The 16,554-nt window shown below is 34.9% G+C and overlaps 1 protein-coding gene and 1 pseudogene across 1 annotated transcript; both read right to left on the bottom strand.

Moving 5' to 3' along the window:
• Positions 1 to 5,876: 5,876 nt before the first annotated feature.
• LOC120190331 lies at positions 5,877 to 7,755 on the bottom strand (annotated as a pseudogene).
• Positions 7,756 to 8,650: 895 nt separating this feature from the next.
• On the bottom strand, positions 8,651 to 12,584 carry LOC120190329 (allantoate deiminase 2-like). The gene is made up of 12 exons (XM_039193419.1): positions 12,363 to 12,584; positions 11,897 to 11,976; positions 11,307 to 11,410; positions 11,147 to 11,231; positions 10,921 to 11,037; positions 10,665 to 10,774; positions 10,479 to 10,584; positions 10,281 to 10,367; positions 9,326 to 9,568; positions 9,116 to 9,241; positions 8,873 to 9,034; positions 8,651 to 8,784 (listed from the first exon to the last, which is right to left on the bottom strand). The coding sequence occupies exons 1-12, from the start codon at positions 12,496 to 12,498 to the stop codon at positions 8,662 to 8,664; spliced, it is 1,479 nt and encodes a 492-aa protein (XP_039049350.1). The 5' UTR covers positions 12,499 to 12,584; the 3' UTR covers positions 8,651 to 8,661.
• Between the last annotated feature and the right edge of the window lie 3,970 nt (positions 12,585 to 16,554).

Consider the following 16,554-nt stretch of genomic DNA (forward strand, 5'->3'; position numbering starts at 1 on the left):
AATCATTAAATCAGTGATTTCGAAAAATTGTATTTTAAAACAAGTAAAACATTTACATGTCGCATAAGAAACACACTAGAGTATCCAAGTATTTATCAGAGGCACTTGTTAGTTTATCATGAATGGAAAACATGAAACTTATGTAATTTGATCGGATTCCAGGAATGATGTCCTATTGAAGGGGATCGATTACTAATAGATCTAATCAGATATTTAGAGTTGATATTTTAGAATCTTGATATGATCCAGGTGCATCAGGAAGGTGTTCAAGAACCTTTATATTGAATAAATTCTAGATTTAGATTTACGGAAAGTGATTTTATTACTCAAACAATCTGGGTATTCAAGATTTTATATTGAATTATCAAGATTTAAATCCAATGAACCAAATAGGGTATTCAGTATCCTTGCATCTGAGTTACTTGTGTGATCAGATAGAATCGGAGTGATTTGAACTGATAAAGGAGAAATGAAGATCCAAGATATTTATAAACTGAGTCGATCTATCGGATTATCGAAATAACTCGAGCTGAACAACTTCCAAAGCTGATACATGTCAACTATGTAGACACCCATTTTCTTAAAAGATAGAACTAGCAAGAGTTTCTCTCCTAGGAGGACTCTTCCACCACATATCTTTTAAAGCAACAACCACACCAACAAACGTGCAACAACTGAGCAAGGAGTCTAGTTGCATTAGGATTTTATTGTTAATAGGATTTTAAAAATAGTTAGTTTTTTTCACTATAAATACATGTAATCCTCCCCATTTGTAACACACGATTTACATACAAAATACAGAGGAAAACACGGAAAATATAAAGGCAAAGCTATTGTAAACGATTCGAAAAGGAAATAAAAGGTAGCATTTTTTTTACTTTTGATTCGGTCTCTTACATTTACGTTTTAATTATTATTATTTTATTTATTTAACTTTATTTATACGCACATTTCTCTTGTTACTCATTTTATTTAATTGTTTTGTTATTTTTTTTTCTTTTTTTTCATGTAATATTTTTTTACATTTTACACATTTTTTTTACTTTAGTATATATTTTCATTTTTTTAGATTATATATATATTATATTTTTATTATCAGTTTTATTAATATATATATATATATATATACTATTTTTTATTTTTTATTTATTTTATATATATATTATTTTTACTTTTTATTATTATTTTATTTGTTTGTTTTATTTATATATATTTTTTCTTCTTTTTCTTAATTTTTTTATTTTTTTATATTTATTTTACTTACTATTTTATCTTTACTTTCTTTATCTTATCTTTTATTTAATTTATTTTTTTTTCATTTTTATTTAATTAATTTATTTATTTCTTACATTTTTATCTAACATGGTTTTTTGACCTTCTTAAGACCACACCTTTAAAACTATCTAAGGTAAGTAATTGTGATCGTATTTTTACCTTTTAATTTTAAATTATAATTTTCTTAATTTAAGACAACCGATAAATTAATTGGTACCGAAAGGGTGGTTCAAGGGTGCTAATCCTTCATTGACCGTAACCGACTCCCAAACCCGACACATTTCTGGTAAGACACAGATCATATAAGAAATAAGGTATCCGATCAACCCACTTTTCGTAAAGTAAATGATCGGTGGCGACTCTCAATTCATTTAATCCACGTCGAAGCCCAATTCCGGGGCCCAACCGAAATACGGTTACGACAGACTAATCAATTCATTGCCATTCCATGGTATTCACTATATAATAGCATCAATTCTTGTCTACATATATTATCTTCAGAATAATAGTAGAATATATCTTAAGGAGACGAGTGGATAATCCAATAGTCTTTATTCCATTTCCATATTGCAACATTATTAGGAATTGTCGTCGTACTTTAATTCGTGGTAACAGCCCTTAGGGACATTAGAACATGTAAAATTGTCAGTGTTCCATACTTATCCAAGCTATTCACTTAATTCAAGTTTATCGGGGTACTTAATTCAATTAGTATTTAAAGTTATCCTGATAGCTTAAGAGTTTCCTAAGTAATTCGACCGTTCCTCAAATTCAAATACATACAGTACTTCCATTCCGTTTAACTTGGTCAAATAATATAGTCTTAATGATATTCAATGTTGATTTATTCATTTCAGAGTTAAGGACATTAGTCATTCCAAGGTTTGGAAATACTTTAGGCCATTTAACACTTTAGGGGCATTTTGGCCATTTTACACTTTAGGGCATTTCTATAAATCCAATATAGTTCCGAAATTTTAAATATCAATGATTCCAAAATTCAAGTGGATCAAGATATGAGTTCTCAAGTCGTCTCCATTATCATAATCATCCATATCGCTTTTTACTATTTAAGGGTATTATCGTACTTTCATTCAATTCCGTCAGTGGCTTTACTTCGGATAACTTAGGCTTGAAAGTATTCCAGTTCCATTAAAGTTCAGAGTACTTGCACATTTGCTCACTGAAGGTTAATTTCACTTCTAGGAAACGTCTTGGTCATTTTTCAGTACAAAGGCATTTTCGTAATTTTACCCCTTAGGGCTATTTTAGGTAACATCTTATCCAAATATTCCCGGTATTTAGCCTTAAAAGGAATTAATCAAAATTTATGGATCTTGAAGTCAATTCATTCATTATTGAATCACCAAGCTTATTATTATTATTTCAGATTGATTTCTCATTTTCTTAAGCGAGTCATATAAATCCTATCCATTTACCGACATTTTATAGTATTTGGATCGAGTTTAGGAATAATCACTACATACATGTGACCAATTATATTGTCCATGCAGGAATCAATACTAACATGTTCCATAAAGAATGAAACAAGTAGTAATGTATTACCTCAATTTTCGTGCCATGTCGATCTAACATTTAAAACTTTATTCGATCGCCCTCAAACTTGAATTCAACGTCCAATAATTCCTCAGATACAAAGCAACCAAATTTACGCCAGAAACTGAACTTTATTTAGAAACCAACGTGAATCCGAAGGTAAAACATCGAAAAACATCTTAACATGTGCGAATTTGGCAAAACGAACTTCGAATTCGGACTCGAGGCATCGAAAAACATAAAATAGTGCTTTTCGGAAAGTATAACTTTCTGGTCAAAGTCAACGGGTCAGAGTCAACGAGTTGACTCGGTGACTAGACCGGGCAGATGGGTCGACCCAGTTCTGGAATTTTCCTTGGACCCAAAACAAGGCCCACGCGCACCCGGCGACACGTGCGACGGTGACAAGGGTCATTCCGACCGGTCGTTCACTCCCGAAGCATCCTAGCATCATTTTAAACTAATTCAGACCAACAATATCGACCAAAACCAAGCCAAAATCTGAATAACAATAAATAACCGAACGATCTTGACTTACCCCCGGCGACAGCGTAACATTGAGCGACGGAATGGGTCGGGTTCTGATCGAGATTGACTAGGAGTGCAACGGTGGACGGCGTGAGACATAATGGCAGCCAGAGTGATCAGAAATGGGGAAAAACAAGGTGACGAATTTTGGGTTTCGACGAAGCCTCCAAAGTTCGATTCCCGATGAACGGCAGCCGATCTCGGTGAAGGGAAGAGGGCTTTTGGTCAGGGCGAGATGGCGGTTCCATTGGTCGGGGCAGTGATAACCACCAATGGTCGGGTGACGCCGAATCGGAGAAGACGACGGCTGGTTATTTCTCACAAATTGGGTTTAAGCTTTAAACTTGAGAAGGCAATCGGGGATTTATTTTTCAATGCCTAAGAAAAATGGGATAATTTGTGTTCAAAACCTTGAACTTTCCACATGTTTCTAAACCAAACTACAACTTTTTGAAATTTGTAATTTGACCCTAATTTGGGGTGTTACAAATTCGGTAACTAAATTTTATTTTCTTTCATATTTCATTCATTGTACTGTAAAACTTTCAAGTTTCTTCACTAAACTTAATACATTTTTTTTTCCGCCTTTTTTTATTAACGGTGTTATAAATGGGTTGTTATATAAATACAAAACAACATTGTTTTGGTGAAAATTTTATTTATTTAAAATGACGTCGTTTTAACACCGTTAACTATTTAACGGCGAAGTGAACAAAAAAAATCAATGTATTAAGTTTAGTAAAAAATTGAAACTTTTAAAGTTCAGTGAGCAAAATATGAGAGAGAACAAAGTTCAGTGCTAAAATTTATAATTTACCATATATTATATAATCGCCACGTATGATGTGGGGTCGGTTTAAATAGGTTGGGTGGGTCAATTGAACCAAAAAAGGTCGGGCGAGTCCCTTATCACTTCTTAGATCGTCCGTTAGGGTGCTTTTGGTTCACGGAATGTAAGATTACCAGTGGGAATAAAAGATTATCAGGGAATAGAATTACTGGGAATGTTACATTGTTGTGTTTGGTTGGTTTGGCAAGAATGTAAGATTACAGTGTTTGGTTGGACGAATAAAAGATTACTGAAATGTATATTTTACCAAATTGTCCTTGTTCTATATTTGTTTTTTAACAAGTGAAATTCTAAATATTTAAATAAAAATTATTTATATAAAAATTATATTTGTTGATAATATATTACTTTAGTATTTAAATATATCATGTATTATTTTAATTTTAATTAATATTAAATTTTACATAATTTATGTAAAAATATATTAAAATTTTACATCAACATTTAACTAAATGTTTACATTGTAGAAATTCTTCATAGATATTATTAATAATAAAAAGATGTAAATTATTTTTGTTATCTAAGATATAATATTTATTATATATTCTATATACAATAATTTATTTATTTATCTTTTATATTTATACTTAATTATGCATATTTTATCATTATTATTTATCTCATTAATTTATATTACAAAAACATAATTCAAATAAGTAAGAAAATATAACACTAAAAATCATATTGTCTATAATTTTATATTTCACCGTCATTCATCATTATCTTTGTTAATATTTTAATAAAATATTGTTGTCTTCTCATTGTGCTTTAAAATCCATTATTTTTTTTGCAATGCTTAAATAAAATAAAACATTGCTTTTTCTGTAGTCTCAATGGATCATGTGTAAATCTTGCATACAAAACAAATACGGCTTAGAGCTATAGAAGTTTTCTTCCTCTCTGGAAACGAAACTAATGGCAAATATGGGTTATGCCATTTTGTAATGTAGATTTCGTTGTTTTTTTCTTGGGATGTTTGCCTTTTATTTGTTAGATATGGTTATTTTATCTTCCGTCTAAGTAGATTCGTCTAAAGATCTAACTATTCTCCCAGCCTGTATGAACCAAATCTTGGACAAAAGATTTACATATTGGATCCTGCCCCAACTTGAGTTTGTACATGGTAAAGAAAATTGTTTTTTTTTCAATTTAATTATAAAATTTTGAAATAGTTTACTATTTGGTGAATAATGATTTGGGTACAAAAGCCACAACCAAATCCATGGACAGATATGTTATCAGATGCAGGACATGGAAAAATAAATTATATTACACGGCTGGATTCGATTATTGGTTTAACTCTCGAGATGCATGTCGTTTTAATATATTCTATACATAAAAGAAAAATTAAGTACCAAAATAGAGCTATAAACATAATCTTTGGCCACTAGAATCACTTTGTATCGTGAAGTCTTCCTAAAGACAACTGTTGTCTCTCTAATCTAAAAAGGGAGAGGCAGGGTATTACTTTGCCAAGAAGTCAAAATTCATGCAATCAAGAAGGAATTGAAACATAGGATAAGTTGCATACTAACACCACACGTTTTATGAGTTTAGGTCACAATGGAACCTATTCCCCCCCCCCCCCCGAACCAAATCCAATAGCAAAGAGACTAAAATACAGGAATCATGTTAATCTAACTTATCCAACAATAGTTTAAACATGGAGAAAGCATCACCTATTTCCAAATTTCAACACTTCATCACACCAAGAACAAAAACATCCAGAAACAAGTTTTCTGCAACTTCAAGAAGACAATATCCCACAATAAGCATAGAAAAGACCATTGTGCTAAAATCCACCCCAAAAATACCCATTTTCATATGGAATTCAACGAAAACCCTTCAAAGAATCACCAGTATTGCCATATCTTGCATCAGTCCATGCTTTGTCAATTGTTCTTTTCATATCCTCATCCCCTTCCTCGTACATATTCTGCAATTTACACAAACCGACAGTAATTTAGACATTGGGAATTTGTCAATAAAACACACGCCATGAATAAATCATGGAATAAACTTTACCTTCATTAAGTCCATGATTCCGGCCATGGGATCTCTCTCTTTATCCAAGTTTGGCTTCAGCTGTGTGAAAATGAAAAATATTATTAGTGTAGCTTAGTGGCAAAAAAAAAAAGATGGAAAGTAATCTTATGATAATCTAGGAAATTACCTTGTCCTCCTTGTAGTGTAGATCAGACCAGTTGCCTTTACAAGCTTTGAATAATGTGATGATGACTCTTGTAGGCTTAACTATCACCTTGCATTTCTCTGGTTTGATTTCCTTGTTCAATTTTGGAATAGCACACCTATAGATTTTACTTTAACATCGTGGAATTTAACATCAAAAGACATCGGCTTGAAATCTACCTGGATTTTCTCTTGTTCGACTCCTTCCAGAGATACGTATATCTTTGTATAAACACAAGATCAGCCAAAAAAATGAACAAGGCAGAGAATGCAATGAAAATACAGAATAATTACTACTATCACAAAGTTGAAGAGAAATCTAAGAGAAGCTGCTAAATGTGTTAATTGTTATCAATCCGAGAAGCTGCTAAGGGTGTTAATTGTTATCAATCCGAGCTCAAGAGAATCAAAATTTGGTTTGAAATAACAATTGAATTCACTTGGGATGTATTACATCCTTTTATTGTGTCAAAAAATTAATAAATTTGTAATTTGACCTTGTACTTTATTAAAACTGAAAACCAAGAAGTTAGTCCATCTCTTGCTAAACACATAAAGTAGAACTATTGAGTTTTGCTAATCCGTGCAGATAAATTATTGAACTACTAGTCTACTACTAATATTCGGATTAGATTAGCTTCTCATTTTTCATAAACTAGGATGACCAAATTCCAACAACTTAAATCGAAGAGACTAACTTCTCAAATTTCGTAAAGAAAAGATGGAATTAAAATCAGACCAAGATTTTGGGTTCAATAAGTCAAATGGATAATTTGTCTTTTCAGGTTGCAAGGTTGAGGATTTGATATTTTATACTAGCGATGAAAATGTTCTAAATCTCTAAGAATATCAAAATTTCTTACCTTGACTTTATCGTTGTCTTGATCTCAGCTGAACAAGGCGAGTGTAACGTAACTCAGTGCTGGGTTAACCAGAGCCTTTGCTGAGGTTGCAATAGGAATTGGAATTTGTGGAGCAGTAGCAGGAGAAGCTCTATTTGCATCATCTTTCAATGTCTGCAACAGAAGAACTCAATAAACAGCCAAGAAAAATGTCAAACACCATTGAATATGAAATCTTCTACAATGCGAAAGTAAATCCCGTGAAAAGCCTCTAAGAAAAACCCAGAAACTAGAAATGTTCAGGATATCTAAACTAGATTCAATATGAAGAATCAAATCAAAATAACATGACGACGTTTCATTCAAAACATCAAAATTTAAATATCCAAGAAAAAGGGGGACCTTTTCCAAGTTCCGAATCTCAGAGAAAATAAAAGATAAAATACGTGGCCTCTTCGCGATGCATTGAAGCTTCTTAAGCTCCTCCAAATCTAGCGCCAATTCTTCTGCCATTCTTTTCCAACCTTGAGAGAATTGATGGGCTCTAAGTTTCTTCTCGTCATCAGCAGGAGAAGGAATTCTCGTCTTTAGAAGGGCTCCAAGCAAAACCTAATACGCCAGAAGCAGAAATCAACGCCAAATTGAAGAAGAATAAAATTTTGTTTCAGCAGAACCAAGCGGGGAGAAGGATATTTTAGGAAGAAGGGGACGGGAATAAGAAAATACCTAAGGGAGATGGGGGAATAACATTCCAGGACAAACAGGAAAGAAAAACACTGTTGGTATTAATTTTTGACTGGTAGTTGAGAATGTGGAGAAACCAAACGTGGGTATCTTCAACCCGGAAAAAAACATTCCCCTGTGAATGAAATATTCCATGAATCAAACGGGACCTTAGGGTCTATGTTGTAATCATCTGTTGGGCCTCTAATCAACCATGTTATTCGTAACTTCTTGGTTAAATTTCTCTAATGGTCCTTGTGCTATACAATTTTGATCAATTTAGTCCTAATAAGTTTTATCCTTCTCTAGGCCATTGCTTTCGGGAATCTGCATTTTCTTCTCGATATCAAATTTTATTCATTGATTTCATCAAATAATTTGGCATTATATTATTGCTTATGGAGAAATCATCCATACCATCACATTATGGAGAAATCACCCCCTCCTTTATATTTAACTTCATTGTTGCTCCTTTATTTGGCTCATTCTTTCGTCGGTTCGGATCCCGTACCCATCCATAGTTTGGAGTCTCGACTCCCGATTTGAGATTGGCAAAGTAGTCCAAGGTAATGTCTAAGTAGTACAAGCTCCACAATGAAATATTATCATGCCGTATGTAGGATCCGAATTCTATATATTTATTGATGAAGATAGTCTATTCACATTTACAGTTTGCAAACTTTTCAATGTTACAAATTACATGTGAGACTCAAGAAATGCAAGAACAGCTAAACCGGCCGCCCAAACATCATCGTCCAATACATGCTCCTCCGGTGAGTGACTTATGCCTCCCCGACACCGGACAAATAGCATTCCAACCTGTTCCAAAATAATGACTGCTGTTACCGTTTGACCACTAATTTGATGCCATGCACGTTGTAAGTTAAAAAGGAAAATAGACATGAACCTTGGTTAAATGAGATATGGCCATTGCATCATGCCCTGCTCCGCTCATTAACAGTGGAACCTCTTCATGAATCTCCCCGGTCATTCTCTGGACTGCGGTGTAGGCAGCAGATCGTAGCAGAGAGCTCAGTTCATGATCACACATTACTGCATTAGCATCATGCTGAAATGATCCGCAGCAGACAGTTTAATCAATTTTTCTTTTTAAGCTAATGCCTCACAAAAGATGTTGAAAGCGTTATACCTTCCGTTCGATGATGCAAGATACAGAACGTCTATCACATATTTTATAAATCTGGTTAGATAATTCGTAAACAACAGCCTCACGCCCAACATCATCGATTGCACGTAAATCCACAGTGAATGTTACCTGCATTAGAGTTGATATTTACTGCTTAGGCTGACATTCCTGTTTAGGCAGACATTGAGATTTGTTCACGGAATAATTTCTTGCCTGGCCTGGAATGACATTACTTGCACTCGGCCAGGTGGAGATCTCTCCAACGGTGCAGACAAGAGATGTGGACAGCGATTCCAAGGTATGTTCATTGCAGTTACCACCATCCGATAAGAACTCTCGAGGATGCTTACACAGACATTCTAGCAAAACAATCAACTCAGCAGCAGCAGCCATAGGGTCCCTACGCATTGACATAGGTACTGTTCCTGCATGTCCTTGTGAACCTCTCACCGTAACCTTCAAAAGCGAGAGAAAAAGGCAATGAGTCCTATAGACTGGAAATTATTCTACTCACATATATCCAAGTTGAAGCTTTTGGTTGCAAATAGAATACGAGCAACCATAAATTCCAAAATGAAAGGACTAAAACAATATCTCCAAAAAAAATTAATGATCAAATTGCATCATTTTCTGTAATTAATAAAGATAAACACCCCCTCGAGGCCTTTATTTCTATTTATATTCAATTTGTAATGGTAAAAGTAGGTGAGCTTCTGATCCTATCCGCAGGTGTTATAATTGAAGGTTAAGAAGATAAATTTATGACTGGTACAGAAAATGTACAAGAACAAATTTAAGAAGTACAATAATTGTAAAGAAGTTTTCTATTTGGTCCCTTTTTCTCCTTCCCCCCGCCAATGAAGAATGAGAAGCAATACATCATGCCAACTTTCTCATGTACTTTTCAACCTTATGGTGTTTCAAACTTGATAAAGTACTACAGATTTCATGTGCATTTTTTAATGCATTGCGCTAAACTGAGCCATCGATGTTCATATAACATGTTTCGAGGGTAGGTAGTAGGTACTTAAAGAATGTAAAGTATTGCATACAGTTTCTATATTTCCTTGTACTCCAAGGTAGTAGAAGTACTCCAAGGTAGTAGAAAGGATCATCGATTGGGTGTCTTGAGAAGCTCATTTATCTATTTTGAAAAGATGATATTTACCTTCATTCGTGTCTGTCCAGCTATGCCTTTAACTACAGCAAGAGGAAAACCGGTCCATTCTAATACAGGTCCTTGTTCGATATGAAGCTGCAGAAATGAATCAAAGTATTCCAAATCCAAAACTAAGTTGTTTGTTGAATATCCCAAGATAACCAATATAGCTTTATCCTCACAATAATGCAGAGAAGGCGGACATACCTCAACATAACCCCAAACCGATGCAGGATCATACTTCAACTCCAACAAGCTTTCCTCTGTAATTTCTATGGAATTCCCCTTAAGAACATCTTGCAGTGTCACACCACTAAACAAGGATTATTTGTAAAGATACTAGTTGTCAACAATAAAATAAGTAGCCAAGAAATGGGTGTTAATTAAGGCAACCTCTTATCGGATATATTCAATGCCGTAACAGGCAAAACTCCGGCTACAGCAGCACTGCCTAGAAAGGTAGATTGAAACCTCACTCCTTCCTCATCACTAAATGAAATGACCTGCAAGTTTCAAGCATATAATCAACAAAATATAAGGAACAAGAATATTCTCAGTGTCACTCACTTTAAAGCATGTCCAGTGGAAAACTGTCTTTTCGATACACAGCTTGGACATATTATAACATTAGAAGATGTCGATAACTTGCCTCGACAGGCCGTTTTAGTTCTCCCAACTTGCCATTGCTTTTCAAAGCTTTCAATCCTGATATAGCAGAAATTATACCTAATGACCCATCAAATATTCCAGCATCAACAACAGTATCCTATTTTTCCATGAAGATGTCAACTATCAGTATGAAAGTGCCATTCATATTCTTGATTGCATGCTTTATCATGAAAATCAGTAAAAATCGGAAAAATGAAAGGCGTCACCATATGAGAGCCAATTAGCAGAGCTTGAGCACTCGGGTTCATTCCCTCAACTCGACCATGTAAATTTCCCATTGAATCAAACCACCTGGAAGTTAACATAACTATTAGTGAAGAGCTTCAGAGACCTTAATCATGAGTCAACAAAAGGTAGAAAGCTAACGTTCTCAAACCGGCATCCTCCATCCATTCACGAATAAGAGTTCCTGCCCTCACTGATGCCGGACTCATAAATGTTCTCTCAAGATAATCATCAGCATCACTCACCTACAAAAACGAGGCAAAAGACATCCAGCAACATTAATTTCCTAGTAACTTGAGGCAATTTATCAAAAGTCGAAGACTAAACAACATTGTTGCAGACAACAACTCAACTGGTCACAGGCTGTAATTGCATATGCATATTATATGGTTCCAACTATGTATCACAAAGGAAGTGTAATAAATTTCTCTGCAATCTGACTATTGCTGGTTTAAGGATGTCTTCAAATATGATAAAAATTTATGGGTTTTTTTTATTTTCAGTTTCTTATAGTCTGATAAAAACAATAAAATACATCATGTTCAAGACTTTTGACTGTTTCAGCTTTGCCTATTCACATGTTTCTTACCTTCTCCACCTATATTTAAATCACTTTCGGCCATGCAATATAAATTTCAAACATGAAAGAAATGCATAATTTCCACGGCTAAAATTAAAAAAGATAAAGAAAAGAGGAAAATAATTAAAAAGGGGGTATAAATTAGAAGCACCTTTCCAAGGTCATTAAGCCTTGCAACGGCCTCGTCCCTTAATATTTCTGAATGCAAAGATCTTGTTTTGCCTTCTTTTTCTTCAATAACCAAATGGTAACACAATAATCATTACTCGTAAACGAAACAAAACAAAACAAAAACAATATATATATATAACACTTTTAAGTAGTAGGCAGCTAGCTGTTTTTCACAGAGTCTAAAATGGAATGAATAGTTCTTCTTCTTTCTTATCGATGGTCTTACACAGGGCGAATATAGAGAGGGAATAAAAAGTCCGAAGCTTGCTCAGATTTCTCATCTATTCTCTACATTAATCCGATACAAAAAAGAAATCTTTTTTAATAAAAAATAAAGAAAAAGGCCAGATAAAGGGCTTAAAAAGATGCTGCTTTGTCGTCCAAATCGTAAACAAACAGAAGATCAATATTTATAGAAGAAAAGAGAACAAAAGAAATGAAAATACCAGCAGTTTCAGTTCCAGTTCCGGGATAAAGATGAGAAGAAGAAGAAGAAGAAGAAGAGGAAGAAAGGGTTGATGATAGCAAAAAGAAAAGGAGAGAAAAGGGAATATAGGAATGGGGAATTCCCGCCGTCGTCATGTAAGCCGCTAGAAAAGGGTGGAATTTTGCGAGGACAAAGTGGAAATGGAGAGATAAAAGGAGGAAGAAACAATGGCCACGGAACCAGAGAGAGAAATTGGTTCACGCTTCTCTTCTCTTCACTTGGGCCTTAAATAAATAAAATGAAAATGAAAAGCACTGAGTAGCCAGCACTCAGTTTGGTCGGGGGACCCAGGAATCTGGTGGGATCGTTTTGACGTGGCATGATCTTAGTGTCAAATGCCATGCAAATTGCAATCACATAAGCTAAGCTAAGCTAAAAGCAGTGGCGGAGACCCAGCTGATCAGTTCAAGTCACGTGTGCCTTCTCGTAATTGGCAATTGCCAACTGGCGGGTGAGTGACGAACCCAGTGTCACACTCTACTACGGGTGTATTTAGTTTTGTTCGTTTCGGTTTTTCAACAAAAGATTAATATGACCGAAACCGAATAATATAAAAAATCTGATTTTAGGTACATACAAGCTTAAATTCAAAAAGAATTTATTTTTAATAATTATTTTCTTTTCTTTTTTAATTCGGTTTGATTTGGAACAAACAATTCTTATATGAAAAAATTGAAACTGAATCTATTTGTAAACTATATTTTTAAACCGAATCAAAATTGAACCGCAAACTAAAAAATCTTAATTGAATTGAACCACTAGTTTGATTCAGATCAATTTTTTCAGTTTTCCCAACTTTGTTGTTCAACCCTACCCTACTCTAGTATTGTTATTCTCGTAGTGAAATTGAATATAGCTTTTTTTAATTAGAAAATAAGCCTAAGTGATTACATTCGGCATGTCTCGGACGAAGATAAAGGATCTGAAGTGTCTCACATAAGAATAACAACATGTGGAGTTACAGAGTCGTACATAGTCAATTTGCCAGAGTTATCACCTTCGACCTTTGCCAAAAAAATTGCTACTATGTTCGCCTCACGTCGGATGAGTTTAAAATCATCTGAGTTATCTATAGACATCTGAGTTATCTATTTGAAGTTGAACCTTCTTCGAACTGAGAAACACACATAGCGACTGAAACGACCATGTGTGAGGATATCAACGACATCCAAAGACCCTCAAGTGATCCAAATTGGGTAGCTTGCCATACAACTGCTCAAAAGGAGAGTTTTTGTATAAAACCTTGGTGGGCAACCGATTGATGACATGTACTGTTGTCACCACTGCAAATGACAAAAAAACTCGGTGATAAACCAACTCTAGCAAGCAATGTTAAAGTCATTTCAAGAACATGTTTGTGCTTGCATTCTACAACACCGTTTTGTTATAAGGTGTGCAGACAAGTTACACGATGTTGAATCCTCTCTTTAAGAAGAACCAGTGACAAGATTCTATACTCATCATCCCAATCACTTTGTAGTGCTTTAATGTCAATCCTAAACTGATTTTGAACCATTTTATAAAACAAAAGGAACACATGAACATCTTGATTTTTAGATTTCAACAAATAGATCTATGTATGCCTTGTATGTGCATCTAAAAACGATACATAATAAAGGTAGCCACTTGACAAAACATGGAACTACCCCTATAGATTAGTAAAAACAAGCTTAAATGGTTTAGAATAACATGTTCGACTCAACAAATGACAGTCGATGACTTTTACCCATTTGGCAAGATGCACAGACAATCTTGTTTTATTAAATGACTTCATACAACAATATTACAACGTTTACAAGCTCAAACTAACACTTTATGCGTAGGGTGTCCAAAGCGATCATGCTATACGCATAATCAACTGATGAACCATGAGTAACGCAAGCTTCAGGTCTAGCAACACTCTCCATTGGAGACTCGGGATAAAACATATATAAACCATCTACCCCACTTTCTTTTTGCAATACCACCCCATTTCTTCATCACGAATGCTCCTGCAGCTTTTATGGATCTGATGAACCGTGTGTTACAGCCCTATTTAGATAATTTATGGCAGTTTTCATTGATGATATTTTGGTCTATTCTCGGACTGAGGCAGAGCATGACGAGAACTTGAGGATTGTTCTACAGACACTGAGAGAGAATATTTTGTATGCTAAGTTGAGTAAGTGTGAATTTTGGCTTCAGGAGGTGTCATTTCTTAGGCATATTATTTTTTCGAAAGGTATCCAAGTCGATCTGAGCAAGATTGAGGCCATTGTGAGTTAGAAGCGACCTAAGAATGTCTCCGAGATTCATAGTTTCTTGGGTTTAGTAGGGTATTATCGATGTTTTGTCGAGGACCTTTTGATCATTGTCGTTCATTTGACGAAATTGTTGAGGAAGAATGTTTCGTTCGACTGGGGTAATGCACAACAGGAAAATTTTGAGAAATTGAAGTCGGCTTTGACTCAAGCTCCAGTTTTGACTCAACTTGAGCTCATAAAGGATTTATGGTGTATAGTGACACTACAAACTCTGGACTTTGCTGTCTTTTAATGCAGAAAGGGAAAATAGTCGCTTATGTGTCTCGTTAGTTGTGACCGCATGAGTGTAATTATCCGACCCATGATTTGGTGTTGGCATCAATGATCTTTGCTTTAAAGATCTGGGGATACTACCTCTATGGAGAGAATTGTTACATTTTTACGGATCATAAGAGTTTTAAGTATCTTTTGACCCAGAATAAACTTAATCTGAGGCAGCGTCATTGGCTTAAGCTTTTGAATGACTATGATTGCGTGATTGACTATCACCCGAGTAAAGCTAATGTCGTTGTAGATGCTTTGATCTGGAAGGCTATAGCTGATTTGAGGTCCTTAATGGCTAGGATAAAGTTATATGACGATGGCATTTTATTAGCAGAATTGCAGGTCAAGCTGACCTTGCCCGAGGAAATCAAGGCCAAACAACCTCTAGATAGCTCATTGCTCCCCATCTTTGAACAAGTGGTGCAGCGGATAACCTCAGATTATGCTTTTGACCAGGATAAAGTTCTATGTTTCAAATGTCGATATTGTGTGCCTGATAATGCAGAGCTAAGACAGGTTATTCTCAATGAGGCTCACAGTAGTTCATATGCTATGCACCATGGTGGAGATAAAATATGCCGGAAACTGAGAGAAAGGTTCCATTGGATCAGCATGAAGAATGACATCTATGATTTTGTGGCTAGATGTTTGACTTGTCAGCAAGTTAAAGCAAAGTACCAGCATCCGTCGGGTTTGTTACAGTCTATCAAGATTCTCGAGTAGAAATGAGAGCGTATTACTATGGATTTTGTTACTAGGTTTCCTTTGACCCCTTCGAAAAAAGATTATGTCTAGGTGATTGTTGATAGACTTACAAAGTTAGCTCACTTTATTCCTGTGCGGGTAAATTATTCATTGGATAAGCTGGCTATATTGTATATCTCAGAGATCGTCAGATTTCATGGTGTTCCGCTATCTATCATTTCGGATCGAGATTTGAGATTTACTTCGAGATTCTGGGAAACACTGCATGAGGTTCTGGGTACTAAACTAAATTTCAACACAGCTTTCCACTCGTAGACTGATGGTCAATCTGAGAGAGTGATTCAGGTCCTTGAGGATATGTTACGTGGTTGTGTGATTGATTTTTGTGGTAGTTCGAAGAACTTTTTGCCTTTGGCTGAGTTTACTTACAATAACAACTACCAGGCCAGCTTTCGTATGGCACAGTACGAAGTACTTTATGGACGTAGATGTCGCACCTCGATTTGTTGGACAGAATTACATGATAGAAATGCCTTGAGACTTGTGTTAGTGCGTGAGACTGAGGACACCATCAGATTGATCCGTGGCCGCTTGAAAGAGGCATTTGACAGTCAGAAGTCTTGTGCCGACCAAAGAAGAAAAAAATCGAGTTCGAGGTTGGAGATCAGGTTTTTTTGAAAGTCTCCCCATGGAATAATGCTTAAAACATTTTGATATTTCGATATAACAAATTAAGATAAATGAATTTTAAGATTTTCCAAAAAGATTTTCTAAGTATATTCGATATAATTATTCGAATATCAAAATATTACTCCAAATCTTTCAAATGTCATTTTTAATCCTTACTCAAGTATAAAATTAAGTTTTAAACTTAAAATC

The sequence above is a fragment of the Hibiscus syriacus genome, unplaced genomic scaffold, assembly GCF_006381635.1.
Source record: "Hibiscus syriacus cultivar Baekdansim isolate YM2019G1 unplaced genomic scaffold, ASM638163v2 tig00116962_pilon, whole genome shotgun sequence".
NCBI classification, from domain to species: Eukaryota; Viridiplantae; Streptophyta; class Magnoliopsida; order Malvales; family Malvaceae; genus Hibiscus; species Hibiscus syriacus.

What these genes read in the sequence shown, in the direction of transcription:
- LOC120190329 (XM_039193419.1), bottom strand. Translation starts at nt 12,498, where the DNA reads ATGACGACGGCGGGAATTCCCCATTCCTATATTCCCTTTTCTCTCCTT. An exon ending in TGCTAATTGGCTCTCATATG is followed by an intron (nt 11,038 to 11,146) that starts GTGACGCCTTTC and finishes ATGGAAAAATAG; the next exon opens with GATACTGTTGTTGATGCTGG. An exon ending in CTTGCATCATCGAACGGAAG is followed by an intron (nt 9,035 to 9,115) that starts GTATAACGCTTT and finishes GGATCATTTCAG; the next exon opens with CATGATGCTAATGCAGTAAT.